The 22,428-nt window shown below is 53.1% G+C and overlaps 3 protein-coding genes across 3 annotated transcripts; all 3 read left to right on the forward strand.

The window, feature by feature from the left end:
* Positions 1-1,249: 1,249 nt before the first annotated feature.
* Positions 1,250-6,410, forward strand: Lynx1 (Ly6/neurotoxin 1). The gene is made up of 5 exons (XM_041672297.1): positions 1,250-1,388; positions 1,692-1,770; positions 2,260-2,448; positions 2,648-2,749; positions 2,867-6,410. The coding sequence occupies exons 3-5, from the start codon at positions 2,397-2,399 to the stop codon at positions 3,061-3,063; spliced, it is 351 nt and encodes a 116-aa protein (XP_041528231.1). The 5' UTR covers positions 1,250-1,388; positions 1,692-1,770; positions 2,260-2,396; the 3' UTR covers positions 3,064-6,410.
* A 1,202-nt stretch (positions 6,411-7,612) lies between these two features.
* Slurp2 (secreted LY6/PLAUR domain containing 2) lies at positions 7,613-11,453 on the forward strand. The gene is made up of 3 exons (XM_041672298.1): positions 7,613-7,664; positions 10,939-11,043; positions 11,317-11,453. The coding sequence occupies exons 1-3, from the start codon at positions 7,613-7,615 to the stop codon at positions 11,451-11,453; spliced, it is 294 nt and encodes a 97-aa protein (XP_041528232.1).
* A 7,477-nt stretch (positions 11,454-18,930) lies between these two features.
* On the forward strand, positions 18,931-20,973 carry Lypd2 (LY6/PLAUR domain containing 2). Its single transcript, XM_041671721.1, has 3 exons — positions 18,931-18,988; positions 20,219-20,338; positions 20,768-20,973. Exons 1-3 carry the CDS (start codon positions 18,931-18,933, stop codon positions 20,971-20,973), a joined length of 384 nt encoding a protein of 127 aa, XP_041527655.1.
* Positions 20,974-22,428: the final 1,455 nt, after the last annotated feature.

The following is a 22,428-nucleotide window of genomic DNA, read 5'->3' on the forward strand; positions in this document are numbered from 1 at the left end:
GCATGTGTATGTATTGAGATTTATTGGATGGCTCAGAATATGGACTGTCATTGTTGCAACAAAACACCATGACCAAGGCAGCTTGCAAAAGAAAGTGTTTAATTTGTCTTACAGTTTCAGAAGGTTAGAGTCCGTGAGTGATAGAGCAAAGGCAGCAGGAACAGCTCCACCTTGATCTCCAAGCATGAGGCAGAGAGAGCTAACTGGAAATGGAGGGTGTGAGTCTTTTGAAACTCCAAAGTTTCCCCCAAGTGGCACATCTCCAATAAGAGCACACCTTCTAGCCCTCCCCAAACATTTCCACCAATGGGGGGCCAAATATTAAAACAGAAGAGTCTATGGGGGCCTTTTTCATTCAGCCGCCACGAGGTCTTCTATTGATGAAGGTTTGCGGAAACAAGGTTTGTGTTTTCCTGGGGACTAGAGTATATTGGTTGTTTGTCTCAGCTTTATGTTTTTGTTTTAATTTGGGGGGGATTATTTGATTGATTGTTTGATTTTGGAGACAGTTTCACTGTATAACAGCCCCAGCAGTTCTGGAACTGACTTTGTAAACCAGGCTGACCTCGAACTGAAATCCTCCTGCCTCTGCCTCCGGAAGGCTGGGGTTAAAGCCACTTGTTTGTAGCCACTCAGAGGTAAGGCCTGCGACTGCGCATGCGTGGGAATCGACTAGCCGAGTGACGTGTGCACTCCGCCTGTCGCTGCAGGTTTTCTTTATTGCCTTCCTCTCAAAACGGGGGCCAGGGGAAGGAAGTAGGGTTTATGAAAACCTATTACATTTTGGCTGCTTGAAACAGAACAAAAATAAAACGAGTTTTAGCCACATAAAGTTCGTATTTAATAGTGGACTTTTGATGGCGAGAGCAGCCTGTGAGCCATGGGATACATCTGAGACTTGCTCGCAAGTGTTGCTAGTGGATCCCACGTAAGGACAGAGGTGCGGTGAGGTCCCTGTCCAGGTGGTACCTCTTCCCAGAGACAGCAGTTTGGTCTGTGGGAGCAGGGCAGTTGGAGTGGGAAGAGCTTCGATGAAACCTGAGGAGAATGTCCAAGAAGTGTACACTTACCTTAGGATCGCTACTGTGTCCTTGTGAATCTGTGCCAGTGGGAGCATTCTGATTCCCAGGGGCTGCTCAGACTGTGCTCACTAGAGCCCTAACCAGAGAACTCACGACTGAGCCTACACCAGTTAGCTTGGGGTTTGGACGGCCTCGGGGGCGGAGCGTGTGTCCTAGGGGCGGAGTGAGGCGGGGCCAGTAATGAGCTGGCACTGCGGGTCGGTTGCGGCTGCCGAGCCTACCCGGTTTGAGATGCGGTGCAAACGCTGCGCGAAGTGTGCCCAGATTCACGGTCAGACCTCGGGAGGGACCTGGGAGCGGCCACGGGTGAGTTCCCATGGTGACAGGGATTGTGGTGGTGAAGGGCAAGGGCGAGGTCACCCGCACCCAGCCCGTGCTGGGAACCCTCCCCAAGCAACACTGCAGTCTTTCGGGCGGAGCTCCCCGAGAGGGGGCAGGAGGCACCCGAGCCTCAGGCCTGGCCTGATTCAGGACTTCAGAATCCTGGACTGGCACCAGGGAAATGGGTCATGAAGGGTTGTCTTCCGGGGAGTGTATTTTAGTGCCCCCAGCAGGGATCAGATCGCGCAGATGCAGGGAGGAGAATATTGGTCCACATTACCCCAACAGTCCCAAACACCAGACTCACCCTATGGAACTCTGTCTTGGGCAAGCATCGTCGTCTGGCCTGCATCTGAAGAGGCTTTAGGTAGGAGCTGAGCACTCATCATGGCCCCTTCTGCTTTGGCGGAGGATTCTCACAGCAGAGTCTCACTTTCCTGGGGGGCCGGGGGGGGGAGGGGACTCCACGCAGGGAAGCAAATGCAAGAGGGACCTCTGCTCCAAGAAGAGACCAAACCTGGATTCCAGTCCTCTGGAGAGCCTCCTGCACTCTGGGCTCTGCCAGGAAGAGACTGCTTGCCAAGTTTCCATACCCCACCCCCCCAAAAAAAACCTCCCTTAGGTGAAATCCTCTTTGGGTTCCACATTCAAGGAGCCCAGTTCCTCCCCTCCCCCCCTTTTTTAGCTCCCCACACCCTCACCTTTTGCTTGCTTTTGGTCTTCTATTGGAATGCCCCACATCCTGCTCCCTCCTCCCATCTCCAGGTAAATGGAAATCAATAACACCCACTGAGCTGGGAGGCTCTGCCTGCCCCAGACCAGCTGTGATTACAGGTCTCTGTCATTGTCCCTGCAGGGTTGCTTTATCCCTAGGAGACCAAGAACTCAAGCTGGGCAAGAGCCTGCCCTGTGCCTCCCTGCCCTGCTTCTTCCCAGGCCTGGGTTGGATCCAGGACCAGCTGTTCAGTCCCACGCTCTCCTCACATCTCCATCATGACATCCCTGCTCACGGTGCTCCTGGTGGTTCTAGTGGGCCTGCCTGTGGGTAAGGTGGACGGAAGCTCGAGGGACCCGGTTGTGGGACAGGCAGGTGGGAAGTCGGAGGCCTGGCCAGAGTTCTCCTGCCTTCTGACTGTCCTCACCTGGTGCCCTAGTGGGAGTGGGAGGTTGGTGGAGACAGCTGGGGTCTGACTTGGCAGGAAAGGGATGTCTTCCTGTTCTCTGAACCCTGTCATGGCCCACAGCCCAGGCTCTGGAGTGTCACGTGTGTGCCTACAACGGAGACAACTGCTTCAAACCCATGCGCTGCCCGGCCATGGCCACCTACTGCATGACCACTCGTACTTGTGAGTCTGGAGCATAGGGAGGGAGGCCCCCAGCTGCCCTGGTGCTCCTACAAGCTGAGACTGAGCCATCCAAGGTCCTGATTCTCTCACTGCAACCTTGTGTCCTGTCCCCTGTAGACTTCACCCCATACCGGATGAAAGTGAGGAAGTCGTGTGTACCCAGCTGCTTTGAGACCGTGTATGATGGCTACTCCAAGCATGCATCTGCCACCTCCTGTTGCCAGTACTACCTCTGCAATGGAGCTGGCTTTCCTACCCCAGTGACCTTGGCCCTGGTCCTGGTACTCCTGGCCACCTTCTGGAGCTTGCTGTGAAGCTCTGTTCCCTCAGGCAGACCCACTGAAACGCAAAGCTCTTAAAAGATACAAATCGTCCCCTCTCACCTCCTCGCTCCACCCAACCCTCTTCCTTCAGCCACAACAAGAGCCCATGGCTACCTACAAAAGGACTGATGGCATCCAGATACCTCACCCCGAGGCCATAACCTTTCATTTTCAGAAGGCTGATATATGGATCTAAATCTCTCTGCCCAGGATCAGAGGCATCTGGGAGAGTGCTATTTGCTGGGGTGGGGGTGGGGTGTCAGTCACACTGATTTGAAGGAATTAGTGGCCAAATTCCACCTTTATAGCATCAGGACCCTGCCTCGGTCTACCCAGTAGAGGATAGGCCTGCTAGAGGGGGACAAAAGATCACGAACTGTCTAGAAGCAAAGAAAGACTTGGTGGAACTGTCTCCTGCTGAGTCCAGATGCTGCCCGGGGCAAGTGTGAGGTGGAAGCCTTGTGTGGAAGGCTTTTGTCATTTCCAGCTCTCTTAGGAATTCTGCCAGACCTGGTGTCAGGACAGCTCTGGGCTGAGGGTAGCTAGCTATGGCTTCATTTCCACAGGCCACTAAGATCCCTCCAGCCTCAGCAGCTCAGCAGTCCCTGCGACCTCACACAGACTGCTGGGCCTTGAGGCTGGCAGGGACATGGGGGCAGGCTGCCCATGCTATATTTTGTCTGGCCTGTCCACAGGTCAGAGCTATTCTGAGCATGGCAGGAAGGGAACAAAGGCAGGTCAGAGCCAGCTGGTGGGGCAACCGGGACAGCAAAGCAGACTTCAGCTAGCTTCCCAGGTCCTGTAGGCAGCTTCTGCATCCTCTGAGCTCTCGGTAAATTATGCGGAGGCAAATGCACAGGGAGCCAGCCCAAGTACCGGGTGACTGTCTGTGAAGTCAGCTGAAGACTTCTGGGTATCAAGATCCCGAAGAACCCAACCCCGATTTAGGAGACACCGATCTGTCTTTTATGCCAGTGTAGTTGACCCAGGGAGCCTTACCCTCTTCTCTGACTAGTACCCCAACTCATGTGCCACTGAGGAGACCCCTGAAGCTGGCCCAGCCCAGAGGTCAGGATGCTGGCCCTTGTCCATGTCTGGCTAGGAGAGTCTTACTGATCCCCACGTCCTACTGGTCACACATCCTGAATGCTTTTTCTCACACCACCAGCTGTAGGATCAGGACACAGAGGCCCATCCTGGGGACCTTCCTCCCTGTTCTTAGGCAGACCTGAGCTCCGCTGCTGAAAGTGATGTGGTTTTCTGCCTCAGTTTCCTCCTCTGGGGACAGGCCAGTGGGGGATGGGAGATAGCCTCCTGCTGATGGGAACAGGAACTGTGCAGCTTTATTACAGAGGTGTATGGGGTGGGAAATGGCCCAGAAATGAGGAGGCAGTGACTACCCGGAAAGAATGTGAGTCTCATGGGAGAGAGCAGAGGGAGGAGTGCACATGCGCATGTGAACACAGTGGCTGCAAAACCCAGAAGGCAACACTGGCTGTGGTGCCCCCTGAGGTCCAGGCAGGATGCTGGGAGGAAGCCAGTGCTGCCCCCTCCTGAGCTTTCATAGAAAACACACACACACACACACACACACACACACACACAGAGAGAGAGAGAGAGAGAGAGAGAGAGAGAGAGAGAGAGAGAGAGAAGAAGCAGCAGCAGCATTGGGACTGACCTATGGAAGCCACAGGGCCCTTGGTAAGGAGGCGGGCCCCTAACTCAGTGGGTGAGGCCTGGGAAACATTACCCAGCTTGTGCAAGTCCATTGTCCCCAGTCAAGGTGGCATCCTGGGCTAGAACTGGGAGGAGGCCCAAGACCAGGTCCTCCCTCCCACCACAAGGGTTAATGTGGAACAGGCCCTTGATTACCTATTGCTGAGAGTGTAGCAGGGTTTGGAGGGCAGTTTCTTTCACCTGCCTCATAACAGCATCTAGATAGGCCCCACAGTGTCCACACTGCCACCCACCCCTACAGGAAGTATACCTACCTAGCCTGTCCTTGGTGCTTAGCACAGAGCCCAGAAGGTGCTCAATTAACACAGGGCCAAGCCTGCCAGTGGGAGGTGCAGGTTAGGGGAACAGCGCCAGATGGTCTGTCCTGAATCCTGTCTGGGGTGCTGTGATATTGCAGGTGGCTCTGCACATGCCACAGCAGTTATGCAAAATGTGTGTGGTTGGGGGTTCACTACTGCTCCCCTTTGACAGGTAAAGAAACTGAGGCACAGAGGAGTGAAGCACTTATTTTTCCCAGGCCACCTGGCCTCATCTGCCTAATACCAACCTATTCTACTATGGGAACTCTTTCAATAGCTGGGGGTCTTTGAGGATGCATGTTGTCAGGATGACGGTGGCTTCATAAACCAGAGACTCCCAGAATGCAACGTCGTAAACGTTTACAAAACTGAGGCCTTAGAAGGGAACATCAGAACTGGAAGTTCGAGGGGCTGGGGGGGTAGGCCAGGGGTGCCCAGCCCTGTGTGTGGATACAGAGAGAGGAACACAGGATGGAATGGCAGACAGAAGAACAAAGTCACATCAGCCGTACAAGCTGACTCTGCCTTTGTCAGGGATAGGGCTCAAGGCAGTGGGTGTGCTCACACTAGGGTAAGCAGTAGCCCCTCAACATGGATGGTATCCAGGAAGGCTGGCGGTGATTCTCTAAGCATTGCGTTCTGGAAGCATTGCATTTACTGGAGAGAGGCTGCTGGGTGGAACGGTGATGTCACAGAGCCTATGTACCTCTGTGGGGTTTGCTGAAGCCGGGCCAACACATGAAGCTAAAGCATGCCGAAGAACACAGTGAGGTGTCCGGTCTAGCCCACCAGAGAGACGCTGCGATGAGGGTTATGCTCTGCCACTGTGTCTGTGTTGGCTTCCCCAAAGCGGATAAGGGGAAGGGGATCAGGACCGCCTCCATCTTCATCATCTGAAACTCCAGAATGATTTCCGGGAGTAGGGTGGCCCCTTGCTTCAGGGCGTGGTTACTTTCCAGCAAGTACCATGGCATCCGGCAGCACTGCCTGCCCTGGGTTCCTCAAGCACAGGCTCATACTCCAGCCATCTCACTGGTGAAATGACAGTGGCAGCAGCCACTCAGCTGGCTCTTGGGGACCAGTGCCAAGCCTCGGGCCTGCATAGAGGCCACCTCAAAAGATGCATGGATACATGCTCCCTGGCACTTCCCTGGGTTGTGTCTCTGCCAACCCTAAGCTCTCACCCAGCAAGGTCATGAAATCCACTTTTAGGCCCCTTCCCCTAGCAAGCCCCATGTACCTAAACTTCTGAGTGGTCCATGTCAATGTCCCCCGCTGAATGAATAAACAAATGAAGGACACGCGTCTGCCTTGCTCTCCTATCTGTCTTCTCTCTGAGGTCAGACCTCACCCACCCAGACTGGCTTGGTCAGGTAGACCTCCTGGCCCAGAAGGTCCCTGGCTCCTGGCCTGATATCAGAGCCAACCAAGGCGAGAGTGGTGTTCACGGGATTCCAAGAGCTTGCTGAAAGTCATCTCCGTTCTGTGAAAAGAGGCAGACCCGCCAGTTTCCATTGATGGACCAACAAGCCCAGGGGTAGACTGAGGAACTGCATAGGAAAAGACAGGACACACACATACACACGCTACTTCTGCCTTCTGGATTTTTGCTTTCTGATCCCACTTCCTTGTTACCTAGCTCTCGGGAAGAGAGTCTGACTCCACCAGCCCCCCTCTCAAGATCCTGCCCAACCCCTAGGTTTGGGGACCCCATAAAGCACAGAAGTAAATAAAGCCACCTGGACAGCCAGAGCAGACACATGAGATCTCCTACCTGTCCTGAGTGACTGTACCTGTCTATAGCAGGATGACCCCTGCCCTGCTATCTGTCACTTGTGTCTCTTACCCCAACCTGGAACCTTTTTAACACCAAAGTCTTTGCTCCCCCCTCCTGCTTGCCACGGGACATATACCACAGGACTTAGTTTCTTTGGTGCCATGCCAGTACCATCCCTTGATAGGTAACACTCACCCCTTGTGCCCAGGACCATGTGTATAGCCATACTTCTCCTGAGTTTCATAGTCCTGGAAGGGACAGGACAGGACAGGACCGAATCCTGATTTAGCTGATGAAGAAACTCAAAATCCCGACTACCATGCTCCACGCAGAGTGAGCGGCTGAGGCATCGTAGTTTCACCTGGCCCTGGTTCCATTCACACCTGTGAGGGGAAGGGAGGGCTACTTGCTTATGCCATGCCCTCCGAGCAGCTCCAGGGTGAGGTGGACCTGCACTGAGTGTCCAGCCTGCACAAGGCCTTTATCGAGAGCCTTGGGTCTGATGGTTGGGACATCCCTGCTCCACAGAGGAGGGAAGAAGGCTTGTGAAATTGTACCAGGCTCCCTGAGGTCACACAGCAGCAAGCTTTGCCAGCTCCCATCTGAGCCAGGTAGCAAGTGACTCAGGGCTGGGAACCAGCAGCTATGGGAGCCAAGGGTGGAGTAGGCTCCACAAGCAGGTATAAGGGGTGGCCAAGGAGTAAATCTCGTCCTTAACACGGAGAACATGAGGCTTCTCTTCTGGTTCCTTCTGGCCGTGGTCTTGAGCCTGGAACTAGGTGAGTTGGGGGTGTGGCCGCTTTCTCTACTGCTCTGACTTATTCCTGTCCTTCCATCCTGGGCCACCACTCACCCTTGGGGTTACCCCTTTCATCCTTCCTCTCCCTATGCTGGACACCAAGACCCTCCCTGCCCACCAGCCTCTGTCCTCTGCCACTGGCATTCCCAGATTCCTAAGCCCTTTTCTCTGGACTCAGCACCCTCTGCAGTCCTCAGCTCACTGCTCAGTTTGAAAGCCACCCCTAGGCCTCTCCAGTTCCATAGCAGCACCGCTGCACCCACACAGGCATGGCACACCTCTACCAATTTTCCCTCCTCCAGTCCTAGAGCTCCAGCAGGTCTGCAGCCACTCTCTCCTGATGCACCCCCCCCCCCAACCTCCTTGCTTAGATTCTCTCTTCCACCTTCCGTGGGCAACTTCATCCACTTAACTTCAGTCCCGTCAGACTTCTATACCCTAGTTTCATTTGTCAGTAATAGAGGCTTTGACCCCTAGTGCTTGCTGATGGCCTCCCAGGGACACCTCCAAATATCACTGCCTATGCCTGGTCTTGACATCAATTAGGAGAGCCTGAGTGGTTCCTATATCCAACCACAACCGATGCCTGAGCAAAGAAACAGTTGGTCCTGTTGTCCAGCAGCAACCTGTGTTCTAAACTCGCCAGCCCCAGCTCCCAGAGGTCTCACCTAGAAAAATCTCAGTTTCCACCCATGGGTGGGAACACTCCAGGACCTGGGGTCCACCTGAGATGGGGTGGGAGATGTATGTGTACACTGCTGGCTGTACTTCACCCTTCTTGGACCGGGCTTCACGGGGATTCTCTGACCTGAGAAAGCCTGAACTATTGGCCCCCAAATGTTCCCTCAAACCCTTCAGGAGAGACCAGATCTATGATAGTCCTGAGCTCAGAGTTGAGAGGTTTTTGTCACTGTCAGGGCTAAGGTTTCGGAGGGCATGCTCAGCCATGGGCCAGTCACCCTCTCTGTCTTAACCTGAAAATCTCAGGAGCGTCTGTGAGCCTGAGACCATTTTCTACACTGGGACCTCCCTGCCCCTTCCTCTATGGAAATCATACCTGCCCACTCAAGACAAAATTCTCAAGGCTGGACAGTTAGAAGTTGGAGAGAGCCAGGCTCCACGTGCCTCTCTCAGCATACTCCATGTCCTACATCTTTTCTGGCACATGCTCTGTCACCCAGGGGCAATGCTGTCTCCCCAGGGCTGGAAGCAGCCAGAGAAGGGTGAGCTACATTCTAAGCTGATCTCAGAGTGAGCCAATAGGATGGGAAGGAGTCAACTGGATGGGCAACATTGCAGCGGGACTGAACATGGTGGAGTCTGCTCCTCCAAGGCTCACCCCATCCTCCCTCGCATCCTCTTCTCCAAAGCCCTCTCTTTCTCCCCTTTCTTTTCTTTCTTTTCTTTCTTTCTTTCTTTCTTTCTTTTTTTTTTTGAGACCATATTTCTCTGTGTAGCTTTAGAACCTGTCCTGGAACTCACTCTGTAGACCAGACTGGCCTCGAACTCACAGAGATTCATTTGCCTCTGCCTCCTGGGTGCTGGGATTGAAGGTGTACACCACCACTGCCCAGCTAGTCCTTTTTCTCCCTAAGCAAGTACCATCCCGGGGTCTGTCCCCATGACCTATCACTGCACCCAAGAACCAATTTCTTTCTGAGAGCTAAACCTGCCTGGCCTCCTTGACAAGCGCGCGCGCGCACACACACACACACACACACACACACACACACACACAACCCAAGAGGGGCAGTTATTCTTTCTCTTAGTGACCCAGCTCTTGCCCCAACTCCTAGAAATCATTGATTCATTCACTTACTCCTGGGACTCATCAGTGCAGGAGGATGCAGCGTGATGGATACTTGGGGGCACTGGGAATGGGAAGGGATCCCCATTCCTCTCCAGAACCCCAGTGAATAGGAGTGTGGAGATAGTGTTAATCATGAAAATAACAAGGCCAGCATGTACATCAAAGGAGGTTCCCTGGGATGGCCTCTGAGCTAGCTTGTGCTACATGAATGATGGAAAGATGAGCCTGGACAAAGTTAGGAGACATGGAGAGGAAGAAGAACAAGAGGTAGTACCAGTCCAATTCTCCCCAGCGCTTTGCCTGTTCCTTTGGTGCCCCAGTCAGCTGCTGCCTAAGTCCCTTCCTATCTGGTGAACAGCCTGTTCAGTGTCTTTAAGATCCATGGGGCAGTAGCAGGCTTGGGGGCTTTTGTTGCTACCTTTTGTGTCCCTGGCAAGGTCTTAGCTTGCTCTGCAGGGGTGGTGAACAGTCAAGGCAGGTGGTGGGGACCTTGCTATGGTATGGACTTCCTGTCTGTCACCTGCTCCATGGTGTATAGGATGACGGACTGGCCTTTGAGACCGGCCGGAACTGACCGGCATACTTCCCTGTGAGGTCTGGTAGAAATGTGGCTGTAGGAGTCTCAGGGTGATCTCTACTCTCTCTGGCTACTCGGTGGCCCAGGTAGGAGGGGGCAAGGACCAGGAACTTCCCCGCTCAGCATCAGCTCTGGGCTCGCCCAGGGAAACCTGCAGCAGCACGGCGCTGGAGAGTGCCCAGGGCTGGGTGTGGGGTTAGGGAATCCAGAGAAGGGAGCTTAAGGAAGCACCAGAAAGATGCAGAGGGAAAGGGCAGGAGACAGATGAGGAACTCCAAAGGAAGCATGAGAGAGTGTGGTAGGCCACTTTCCTGATGGGCACCCCCTGGGCTGGATGCAAGAATAGTGATGCACCATTTGTCAGGGTGGCAAACAGAGCTCAGTGGACTCCCACCTTCCTTCTGCCTGGCCATGCCGTGGTAAAGGCCCCACCAACACCACCCACAGAACATTTATACCAAGAGGTATAAATGACCTTTCTCAGGTCCCTGGAGGGGAGTGTGGTTAAAGTCTCAGTCTCAGATCCCCATTCCTCCCCCACCCCGGTCTTCAGGAGCCTGGACCTGCATTCCTCTCCCCTAGGAACTCTCACCTCTGCTCCATCCAGCCCTTGGTGTCCTGAGCAGAGGGACACAGGCCAGCTGGTTCCAACATGGTCACTTGTGTCTCTCACAGAAATAGGCTGAGCACCAGGGTTTCACTTCTCCCTCCCTCCAGAGGGGCTTTGCATCACAGATGAGGGCTGGGAAGCTGGGCTACAGAGCCCTGGGGCTGGTGGAGGATGGAAGCAGGGTGTTGGGTACAAGAGCGGGTGTCACCCTCTGTGGGAGTTGCTCACTGGCTGCCCCTGTCTCTGTCTGCCTATAGCTATAACACAGGGCATGCAGTGTCACATCTGCAAGGGGTTTGGAGGATGTTCCCACCCGTCCAGATGCCCAAGGAGCTCCACCCACTGCGTCATCATCGGCACCCGTGAGTGTGGTGGGAGGGGTGGGCTGGACACTCCCTTCTTGAACAGAGAGCTGGCTCACTGGGCAGGCAGAGCCCAAAGTCAGTGTGGTGGTCAACCAACCAAAAACAGAGTGGAAAGATGTCTGGCAGTCCCTGACTGGGGCAGGGGCCCAGTAGGGGCCAGGCAGGGGCTCTTGGTGTCTGGGGATGACGCTCAGCACAATGGCAAACGTGGTAGAGGTTTGGGCAGCTCGGGGATTCAGAAAGCACCACGGTCTCTCTCTTATCCCTTAGGAGCTCCCATCAGCTTTACAGACTTGCCTCTGGTGACGAAGATGTGCTACAGTGGCTGCCCTGATGTTGCCAGCTTGGGCTTGGGTCCTCACGTATCCATCGTTTGCTGCCAGTCGAATCTCTGCAACAGGGACTGACCACACTCTCACTGCCAGCTGGCCCCACGGAACCATGCCCAGGCCTGGTCCTTGGGGATCATTCCAGCCTGGCCAAAGCCTCCCCCCCACCCCAACTCAGACTTCCTCAGGAAGTTCTGAGTGAAATCCTGCGTAAATCTACTGTGGTACAAACTTAAGGCCCTGATCCACTGTGGGCCACCCTCAGTGTCAACAAATCTTTCAATAAAAGCAGCTGGAACACACGGTGTAAGTTGTCCAATGGAAGCAGTGTTCCAGGCACCGGATTCAGGCAGTCTCTTAACCCTGTCCCATCTCTTATCAGTCACGGCCTCCTGGGCCCAGGCTGTCTCCTGCAATCCCCACTGACCTCTCTTCTACCAAAAGCCTACCTATTTCTAGGCAGACACGGGGTCTGAAAGGCACAGGGGCTGCAGATAGCGGCACTGCTCTTGAGCAGGCTGTGAGGAAGAGCTGAGGCTGTAGGCACTTCAGAAGCACAGCAACGTGAGTCTGGGGCCCAGAAAAGGGGCTGGGGGCTGAGGAGCACTCCAACTTGGAAGTGAGAGTACCCTCGATCTGGAGTTTGGGACACTTGAGGAGTACCCTGACCTGGGCTTAAAGACTGGAAGGATCTCTGACCCAGACCCAATGAGCACCTTTACTCTGAATGAGACTCCAGAAGCCTCCTACAGACCCACAGTTGAGCGGGTGGAGAAGGAGGTCTCTGCAGAAGAGGAGAGGTATTCACTCACCACAGCCCTTTGGGGATCATCCACCTCTGTTGTCAGTAGCTCTAGGGGAACCCAGCTACCTTCTTGGCCTTATGTCTCTGGCACCTTGTCCTGTTCTCTCTTTCCTACCACGCCCTTGCCTGGTTCACCTTGCCTATGTCTCCCAAAAAGCTGCCCATCTATCAGACCCTGTGTGGCCCTGGGTTTGGATAGAGCCACCCAGACAGTATAACCACTCACTCACCTTAGTCTGGACACAGCAGTTAGACACCCAGAATCTGTGGAAGTTACTTGGTAAATATTTACCCACCGGCTCCCAGCCACGTCTGGAGATAAGTTTCGGCCTCTTGGTTTCGTGACCACAGAGGGAAGTCACAGTTGGTACCTGGCAGGTAACACAGAGGCAGGCCCTGACCTCGACATGCTTGTTCTCAGCTTGGCAAAGTTTTTAAGAAAATAAACCCTTGTAAAAGGGCAACACCCATGAGGACAATGGCCAAGCAAAGAGTAGCTGACAGAAAGCTGGGGCCTCAGCATCAGCCAAAACCCAGAAAAGAGGAAGCTCATGCTCTCAGTGCCCGAATGAGCAACAGTGCTGCTCAGGGCAGTGTGGGAAGGACGGCTAGCTGCACATTGGTACCCGGATGCAAAGCCAAGTAGAGATGCGTCCAGACCTCTCTCACCAGTGCAAAAAACACTTCAGTCAAATCAGAGACTTCAAAGTGAAAATAAAGACCTTGTTTGTTTGGGGAACTGAACTCACTGTAGAGCCCAGGCTGGCTCAGCATCCTGCATGGTTGAAAAGAAATTCTTTAATTGCTAGGCCTCAAACATGACTCTGGGCTTACAAATGATTAATTGAACGATTAAACCCGGTTTCTGGTTATGACCTGGAAAGGGTGCCCCTGGACTTACACACAGAAGTAGAAACATGTCCCTGGAAACTGGCCCATAATTGCTCAGAGCAGAGCTGTTCACGCCCAGCAACCACAGGGTGGAAACCCACATACCCATCACTGTGGATGCATGTATACAATGTGACATCCCTCAGGCCACACAATCCTTGTCAGCAGCCTATAGGAGTGAGGCACTGACCCACACTCTTGCAGAGCTGGCCTTTGAAAACACTCCAGGACTCTGCATGAAATGGCGGGATTTAAGGCAGGCTGGAAACAGATGGAGGCAGGTGTACAGGGCAGGAGGAGACTTCCAAAGCATTTCCTTCTGCTGCACCATTAAGCATCTCTGATCACCAAGATGCTTGTACATTTCTTTGGTCACTCTAGATATCAGAAAGGTTCTCCGAGTACTAGGATGGGAACACATGACATAGCAACAGAGGCTGTGGCAGAGAGGAAGGCGAGCGGGAGAAGCGTGCCTAAGCTGCTTGGGCAGCGTCTGTTGGCCTTGAAAATGTGGGCAGGGAGACGGGCGGTGGTGGCACACACCTTTAATCCCAGCACTTGGGAGGCAGAGGCAAGCGGATCTCTGTGAGTTCGAGACCAGCCTGGTCTACAAGAGCTAGTTCCAGGACAGGCTCCAAAACCAGAAAAACCCTGTCTCGAAAAACCAAAAAAAAAAAAAGAAAAGAAAAGAAAAGAAAATGTGGGCAGGGGCTTGATCACTCTGGTCAGCAGTGACTCTGCTGTGATGTCCAAGGTACCTTTGTCTGAATTGCTGCAGTTACAGAAGTCAGGGTGTCTTGTGCTAGGCCTGCAAAGAAGAGGGTGCGTGCTGAGCAAGGAACCTTTGGCAGGGCTCAGACAGGACAGGGCCACTCACGTCACAACTTCCTGCTCGTGCCTAGGATTATGGGGTTTTACAAAAAAGTTCTCATCCTGGGATTTTTTTTCCAGCCATCAATCCTGCAATGGGCTTCAGTTGACCATTCTCCAATACAACTCAGATACCAACTACGCATAGCCCACATCAGATCCTACAGGTCGAAGCTCTGCCCCCCAGGCTATGCCCATCTCACATCCTTCACCCTCTGTGACTCTCCATACAGTAATTTTGGCATTTTTGGTCATGTCCTTGATTTTAAGAATGTGTAAAAGTGTTGCCTGAATTATCGGGTTTCACTAAGGAACGTCAGAGCCTCCCTGCGTCTCCAGGCACGAGTACTTTCTCATTATCTTCTTCAGAGGCCCAGATTCTCCTGTGTTAAGCAACCCAGAGGCTGAGAGTCCTGTCCCTTTGGTTTTTACGGAGGTTTCATCATGTGGGCATCATTGATTACATCATTGGCCAAGGTGATCGGTTTACCTTTCAGTTCCTCTCCTGACTCCAGAGGAGACTTGGGTGGGGATAAAAGTCCCCACCCTCTAATTGTGCAGATGTCTCTTAGGTGGCCAGCCCCATCCTGGAACTAACAAGGGGCATCCCTCCACTTGTCATTCATCAACTTTTAAAAGACACTCTAATTGCTACAGGGTTTCCAAGAGTTTTAAGGAGCTGCGTGTCAAGAAACTTGGCTGAAGACCAAGGGTACTTTCACAATGCTGCAGGAATGGAGGGATGGTTCGATAGCTAAGAGCATGGGCTTCCTTTCTGAGATAATGGAGCATGTCATCACAACTAGTGGTGTTTGTGGATGTCTTTGGCTATGCCAAAGCTATTGAGCTCAGTAGTGGGATGCCACTATGTATCCCAGGCTGGCCTTGAACCCATGGCAATCACTTATCAGCCACCCAAATGCAGAGATTACAGGTGAGCAGCAGCACACTCAGCAACTGATATAATTCGAAATGTCTGAGTTGCCAGGTATATGAGATACAGTCAAGAACGCCACTAAAAATTAAAAAGAAAAAGATAGTCAGGCAGTGGTGGCACACATTTTTAATTCCTAACTCAGGAGGCAGAGGCAGGTGGATCTCTGTGAGTTCGAGGCCAGCTTGGTCTACAGAGTTCCAGGACAGCCAGGACTACCCCCGCCCCAAAAAAAACCCTGTCTCGAAAAACAAAAACAAACAAGCAAAAATAAAACAAAAAAAAAGAAGATAAACAAGATGCAAAATCTAAATTGGGAGTCATAAATTATTATATAAGAATCTGTAAAATAATACTCATGGAAGCTTCCTAGTACTTGAAAGACTGGGACTAAAGGTTCAGGCCAGCTGGGTTACGTGAGGAGACTTGGGAGGGGAGGCTGTTAGGCAGAACTGAAAGGCAGAAGACTGAGAAGGAAATATTTGCCTCACATGCCAAGAAGCAAACCACCCTCCACGTGTGCCACAGGAAGTGATCAGAGGACACACAGAGAGGCCAAGCAAAGAGAAATGCTGAGGTGGGGTGACAGGAGAGAGCTGTCACCCTTATTATCAAGGCTGTGACCAAGAGAGAGAAGCAGTGGGTGAGGCCTGGAGGGGGAGGGGCCTCCGGTGCTGCTCCTTGGAAGGACATTGGTAGACTCTAAGCCTGGAGTTTGCCGGATGCTGCTTCTGTAGATGCCTGGGTCTCTTGTCTAATCCAGCTAACTTCAGCGCATCTGTGCCCACTGCTGGGTAGCCATGGCCATGCACGGTGATGGATTTGCGAAATCAGAGACTTCGAGACAGACTTTCAGGAGAGGGGCTGGCTAGCAGGCTGAAGTGCAGTTTGGGAGTCTGAGGCCAGATGTCAGAATCTGGTGATCTCTTTAATTAATTCTTCTGAGGACCTCCTAGGCCCTTTGGGAAGGGCTACCGCCAAGTTTACCTTCCTGGACACCTCCTGGAAAGGTTGATCTACAGTAGTGAGGACTAAGGTGGTTTATGTTTCCAGGGACAGTGAGCCTGTGGACATGTGGTTCTAGCTCCCCTGAGACCAAATTCTGTCCTTCTAGAGACATTCCTCTGACGTCTGGCTGGTGGGTGGAAAGGGTAGGTACCGAGACGTCTACTGCCCCACTTTCAGGATGAAACTGTGACTATCTCGTGATCCACAGAGCAGAGGTGCTTACAGGGTTTATGGATGTTCTCTGGGAGATGTGTGAGAGGATAAAGGAAGAGCTACGACATTGAGTGAGGACAGGGAAGGCAGAGGCGGGGCTTTATGACTCAAGAGAGCATCTGTCCAACCTCCCTCCATAGCTTGTCCTGGGCTCGGGGTAGTAACCAGGGCTCCCTTTCCCAGACTTCCAGAGCCAGGTCTCTGCTGCTGCTCTCCATTGAGAGACAGAGGCACGAATGGGTGCCCTCAGTGTCCCTGCTCAAGTTTCTTCCCATCCACCACACCAGTGCATTTTCTTAATGCTGCATCCGGAGGGAGGTGTTCCAGACAAGGTCTGGAGAGAGTTGCCACCGCAGAGTCTGGGTTTGCCCAGAAAACTAGTAGGCTGTGCAGTGTGAGAGGGACAGAAAGGTGAGATCTGACTGACTCACAGCTGGGGCATGACTCCTCAATGTCAGTAGCCCCAGGAGAGCCCCACAATGTCCTAGCGTAGTGGCAGTGCTGCAGAGGTCCTCCACAGTTTCCCTTAGAGCTCGAAGTCCAGACACATGTAAGGCCTGGCCCCAGTCATACTCTGACCTGATCCTGGTTATATACTAACTCCTGATCCTAATCACCATGCCTTACCCCTTGTACACTCAGAGAACTGATCTTATTCTAGCGTTGAGCCCTGACCCTGGTCACAGGCTCTGAGCCCTGATCCCTTTATACTTGATCAGGTTACATTCTGAGCCTTGATCCTAGTCACGCATTAAGCTTTTATCCAAAGGTTCCTGGAATTGAGAAGGGAAGGGTGTGGCTCTCCTAGAACAGAGGCCTCCCAGACAGAGACAGCCCAGACCCTGGCTGGGCTGCATTCTTCCCTGCCCCATGGTGGAAACTTCCCAGGCACAGCCTGGCTCTCCCAGCACAGTGGGTGGAAACTCTAAGGGCAGAGACGCCTAGGGGACAGGTATATTCTAGGGGTTAAGGCAGAGGTGGGGCCCCTGGGCCTGAGGGCAGGTAGGAGCTTGAGCTGAGCTGGGTGTGCTGGAGGAACTGGGTTCAGTCTAAGGACACATGGGTGTAGAGTGGACTCTCTAATCCAGTTAACTTCAGCACATCCGTGCCCACTGCTCTGTGGTATGACCATGCATGGTGAATGATTTGCAAAGTCAGATAGGCTTGGGATGCTGTCTGTCTTGCTAGGTGACCTGGTCTTAGCCAATTAGCTTCTCGGAGCCTAGTTTTTTTTTTAGCCACAGTAAAATTAATTAGCACTCTGTCCCTCCAGAACTATCATGAGGAAAAATACAGTCGGGAGGCCGAGTCTCTGACTCATGCTAGGCAGGGAAAGCACCGTGGTTGGTCCGGTGCCTTGGTAAATGGGGGTCTCCCAGGCAGAGTGAAGCCAGACCCCAGTGGCGCTCCTTAGCAGAAATCCCTGGGACCATAAATGGACCACGATGGAGACTCACAGAGATCACTTCAACTGGAAGGGCAGGGCAGAAGCAAGAACAGACACCCGTGGCTGTGGGGCAGCACGAGCAGAACCAGGACAGAAGTGAGGTTTGGGCACCCCACAAAAAGCCTCCCAGGAGGCCCAGCAACAGTGTGGTCTCAACCACTAGCAAAGAATCTAGCCGCTGTGCCCCTACCCCTACACTTTCAACTGCGATGAGGTCCTCTAGGGTGATGTTTGTGGAGAATCAGAGAGCTGGTAGCTGCCAGGTCATGGGGATCCCTTTCACAGCTTCCTGTCTGTGGCAAGGACACCACATAGACACACAGACACACAGACACAGAGAGCGGGGAAGGAGAGAGAGAGAGAGAGAGAGAGAGAGAGAGAGAGAGGACTTCCTTTCCTCCAACCCAGTGGTTCTTAGCCTTCCTATGCTGTGATCCTTTAATACAGTTCCTCATGTTGTGGTGACCCCCAACCATAAAATTATTTTCATTGCTACTTCATTCTGTAAGTTTGCTATTATCACAACTGGTAATGTAAGCATTTTTGGAGAGAGGTTTGCCAAAGGGGTGGTTAGCCCCAGGTTGAGAACCACTGCCCCAACCCCTCGACCCTCAGTGGAGGGAGCTAGAGGGACGTATATGGGCCCATGGAAGTCCTGCCTTAGATCAGCCCATGGGCCATGTGAGATCAAGGTGCACAGAGTGGATGGCCTTCCAGATAACATGGAATAGTGGCCCCTAAAGCAACCCTGGGCCTCCCCATCTCACACTTCTGTCATAAACCTTCCTGGTGATCAAGCAAGTTCTGCCTTTGTTCCTTAGGCCTTTGAGCAAACTCTAGATTTGTTGTCAGTGGCAATGCAGCACCCCCACCTTCTGACTACTTCAGAGGAGCCGGGAAGGCTCAGTTCATCTCGGAAAGGAGGGCATCCAGGCCATTGCTCTGCTCTGCAGACAGTAGCTGGCCACAAGGTAAAGGGTTTTTAAGATAGCAGGAAGTGGGCCGGAGAGCCCAAACCCCACTGCCCCATTCTGTGCAGACTGGAGCCCCCTAACCTGTCCCAGAAGGAGGAATCTGGATGATTCCCTTGGGTAGGAGTCTTCGGGGTGGTGGGGAAGGGCACCCTATGGGAGAGGAAAGCAGCCCCGGGGCCAGGGAGGGAATGACTACTTTGGGTGGTGGAGCTGAAAGAACGGTCTTGGGGCAGCTGGGGGTGGGGGAGTGAGGAAGGAGTGCCCTGCAGAATGGGGTGTTGGTGAGGAGGCAGGGCAGGCCCTGCAGAAATCTGATCCCCTTCTAATCTGGTTTGCCAACCGGTCAGACCACCACTATAGGCCTTTGAGCAACCCCACCTGGCAGGCCTCAGTGAGCACTGGGCACTGGGACTATGAAGGGGACCTGGATGGTGCTGTTGGTACTGGTACTGGCCACCTGCGGGGAGCTTGGTGAGCATGGTGGAGCATGGGGGAGCATGGGGTGGCAGGTTTTGTGCTTCCTGGGACCGTCCTCAGAGAGGGTACCTAATGGGGTGGGTGTTAGAGAAGAAGAAGGCAGAGCTGGACAGATCAGGTGGGCAGAAGCCAGTGGCAAAGTCCGAGGTACCAGCTGGGAGCCACAGGATATTAGCATGTTTTCTAGGGAAAGTCTTTGAGATGGAGGACAGGGGAAATCTGGGACATTGGGGCAGACTGTCAGGCACTCTGGTCATGTAGAGGGGGAAAGTGGATCCAGAAATATCCAGAGATGGGGTGACCATGAGTGGAGGAGAGGGGAGACCTGGAACACTGGGACAGATTGTCTGGGAGTCTGGGTACAACAGAGATGTAGAGGGGGAAAGCGGACCCAGAAATATCCAGAGATGGAGTGACCACTGGACTCAGGGTTTAAGAGAACACAAGATGTCTATAGAATGCTGGCACTCAACTAGTTAGGTGCTCCTTGGTGTGGATTAAAGCCAGGTGGTCCCGCATCTTCAGAGATTGAATTGGCCAGAGGCAGAAGCCCTACCAGGTCACTGGGGGAGAGGGGAGATAACTTCCCTACGAATCTGGATTGCTTGGACCAGTTGGAGACAGTCAAGCATACTGGGGCCCCCGGGATTAGGGCTGGGATGTTGGCAAACAATGTGCGGTACCTTCTAGACAGGCTCTAGACCTGCACCCCCCCCCCCAGTCAGGGGGGCACCTTTGCCAAGCTGGCACCTGTGAGCTTCTAGGTGCAGCTTCCACACAGTGCTCCAAGGATCTGCTTGTCCAAGCCCAGGACAGGCGGCCCTTTAGCAGGACAGTTAGTGATGAGAAAGTGGAATGGCAGCTGCCTTAACAATGTCTGCATAAAACTGGCCTGTGGCTGTGGGGTGTGTGTGTGTGTGTGTGTGTGTGTGTGTGTGTGTGTGTGTGATCATTCCAAAGTAGCTGTCCTCATTCTGGCTCCAAACTGAGTGAATGGATACCAGAATGTTCCGAGGCACATTCTGTAAGTGTTTTCTGTAAGACCCTAGTTCAATGGTCATGGTATCATCCCTGAGCTTGGTTAGCAGGCAGTTGGCCCCTGGCTAGTGCCCTGGTCTCCTTATACTAAGCCTCCGTGGCAGAGATGGGCATTACCCGCAGGCGGTTTCTGGAGTTTTGGAATAGCGAGGCCTGTTCACTGTCCTCCTGTCGCCTCTCTCTCAGCTATGGCCTTGAAGTGCTATACCTGTCAGGATCCTGTGAGTGCGTCCAACTGTGTCACCATCACCGCCTGCCACATCAACGAAAACATGTGCAAGACCACGCTCTACTCCCGGGAGATTGGTCAGTAGGTTCCGGATAAGACAGAACTGGGGTCCAACGCCACAGTCCCTCCAGACCAGCCATCTTGGCCAGCTGGGATCTCACCATTCCACCATTTCCACTAGAAGACTTTCTGTCCCAGCCGTCAGGCCTCCCTCTTTTCCCTTCTCCCCTTGTGATGGGAGGCACTTGCTGTTGGTTGGAAGCCCGTGGGAAGGGCTGGCTGTCTTGCGGCTTGGGTTTTACATTCTGTGTTACATAGAAGTCACCCTACAGACCAATGCAAGCTGCCACAGGTGCCCTTTGTATGTCCCAGGCACTCAGTGGTCCTGGTGAAAGGGGAATCTAGGCCAGTAGGGTGGGTGAGCCTAGAGTAGGTGGCCGCTGGGCTTGGGGCACGGAGGCAGTACAGGACTGACTAGTCTGGTTGACGCTTTCTGCATCCTACAGTGTTCCCTTTCTTGGGGGACTCCACGGTGACCAAGTCCTGTGCCAGTAAGTGTGAACCCTCAGACGTGGATGGCATTGGCCTAACCCGGCCAGTGTCCTGCTGCAATTCCGATCTATGCAACGTGGATGGAGCACCCACCCTGTACAGTCCTGGTGGCCTGGTCCTTGCCCTGGCACTTACCTTTCTCCTGGAACTCCTTCTGTAAAACCACGGCCATCTGGTTCTACCCCCTTATCCCTGACAGCCCCGTTCCCTGATGCCTTGAAGAAATACAATGGCCAATCACATCAGCCTCTTGAGTCTCCTTTCTGGGTACCGACCTGCCTTCCTATGTCTGACTCCATCTCCATCCCTGTTATTCTCTCCTGTATCCTAAAGTTTAAAATCGTAAGCAAAGACAGTCACCAGGCTTGGAGCACCCGTGCAGATCAGGTGATTGCTATCTTCTAGGTCTTAGGGCCTGAGGGGAGCTTGACAAGTGGGCAGAGGCTGGGATAGAGAAGCTCACCAGCAAGACTCCTCTTCTCCCGCTGGAGCTCCCTTCTCTCCTCCCTGGCCTGCAGATGGCTCTGTTGCCCCTCATAGTCATCTCCTCCCTTACCTACCCTGCTCTAGGCCTCAGCTAACCATTGCCCCAATCTTTGACCCCAGACCCAAGGATCTTCCTCTTGGTCATTACCTCCAAGGGTAGCTCTGGTCCCAGGCTAGGGTCCCCTGACCAAGTGCCATTGAAGATACTCCGTACCTGGAGAAGAGGCTCTCTGCACTTGTGACTTGGGGGGGTCCCCACCCTTGTCTCATGGGGAGCTCTTCAGTCCTGGGCCAGTTCCCAGGGTCAGGGCTGTGTCAGTCTAGTGAGACCCACCATAAGTCTTGGGGTACAACCAATCCCAAGCATCATGGCTTTTTGACTGGAGGCCTCTGAAAGAAAAAGAGGGGTAGAGACTTCTAGATTGTGGATAACGAAAATCTACAATTATTTTGCTAGCAACACATCTGGGTGATTCTGACATTGTCAACGGGGGGTGAGGGACATGATCCTGTCATCACATGACACTTTCTTGTCTGACTTTTCTTGCTTACCATGAGCCTTCACAAATGTACAGGCACCCCACAGACCACCACAGAGACTGAGGACACAGCCCATCTGTGATGAGAGATCGTGGCTATGACCAGAGAGCAAGGCTCAGTTCATAGCCAGAAAGCAAGGCTCAGTCTATGACCACAGATTAAGTCCCTGTTTATAACCAGGGATCTTTCTAAAACTAGGGTCAGTTTTAACTCTGACCCAGGACAGCACCCAGTGTATTGCCCTGAAAGTGGTTCAGTTGACCACTTTTGCCCAGGTAGGTATAGGTCATGTGGAACCCATAATGTTCTTTGACCTCAACCTCATTAACTGTGAGTCTCTCTTCCAGAGACTTGTCCCTGTCTTTGGACCAGCTAAATCCAAGTCTGTCAGTCAGTCCCTCTCTACTTCACTGGTCAGAAGTGAGGGGCTTCAGCAGGTCCCCATCCTGGCCAAGGGCTGACCACTGTGGAAATCCAGGAAGTTTAACAGCCGATAGGAAGCAGATATGGCAGAGTTTGGCCTGATGGCCTCTGACTTTAGCTGGAAGAAGATTCAGTTCTAGGCAGAGAAGGGAAAAGTGATTTGGGT

Source organism: Microtus oregoni, unplaced genomic scaffold (assembly GCF_018167655.1).
Source record: "Microtus oregoni isolate MIOR12 unplaced genomic scaffold, Mior012 000022F_ref0000154, whole genome shotgun sequence".
In the NCBI taxonomy this organism is placed as follows: Eukaryota; Metazoa; Chordata; class Mammalia; order Rodentia; family Cricetidae; genus Microtus; species Microtus oregoni.

Bases quoted from the DNA above. Each gene is read 5' to 3' on its own strand.
- Lypd2 (XM_041671721.1), top strand. From the start codon at position 18,931: ATGAAGGGGACCTGGATGGTGCTGTTGGTACTGGTACTGGCCACCTGC. The intron at 18,989-20,218 runs GTGAGCATGGTG...CCTCTCTCTCAG, and splicing joins GGCCACCTGCGGGGAGCTTG to CTATGGCCTTGAAGTGCTAT. The intron at 20,339-20,767 runs GTCAGTAGGTTC...TGCATCCTACAG, and splicing joins GCTCTACTCCCGGGAGATTG to TGTTCCCTTTCTTGGGGGAC.
- Lynx1 (XM_041672297.1), top strand. From the start codon at position 2,397: ATGACATCCCTGCTCACGGTGCTCCTGGTGGTTCTAGTGGGCCTGCCT. The intron at 2,449-2,647 runs GTAAGGTGGACG...CATGGCCCACAG, and splicing joins TCTAGTGGGCCTGCCTGTGG to CCCAGGCTCTGGAGTGTCAC. The intron at 2,750-2,866 runs GTGAGTCTGGAG...TGTCCCCTGTAG, and splicing joins CTGCATGACCACTCGTACTT to ACTTCACCCCATACCGGATG.
- Slurp2 (XM_041672298.1), top strand. From the start codon at position 7,613: ATGAGGCTTCTCTTCTGGTTCCTTCTGGCCGTGGTCTTGAGCCTGGAA. The intron at 7,665-10,938 runs GTGAGTTGGGGG...GTCTGCCTATAG, and splicing joins GGTCTTGAGCCTGGAACTAG to CTATAACACAGGGCATGCAG. The intron at 11,044-11,316 runs GTGAGTGTGGTG...CTTATCCCTTAG, and splicing joins CTGCGTCATCATCGGCACCC to GAGCTCCCATCAGCTTTACA.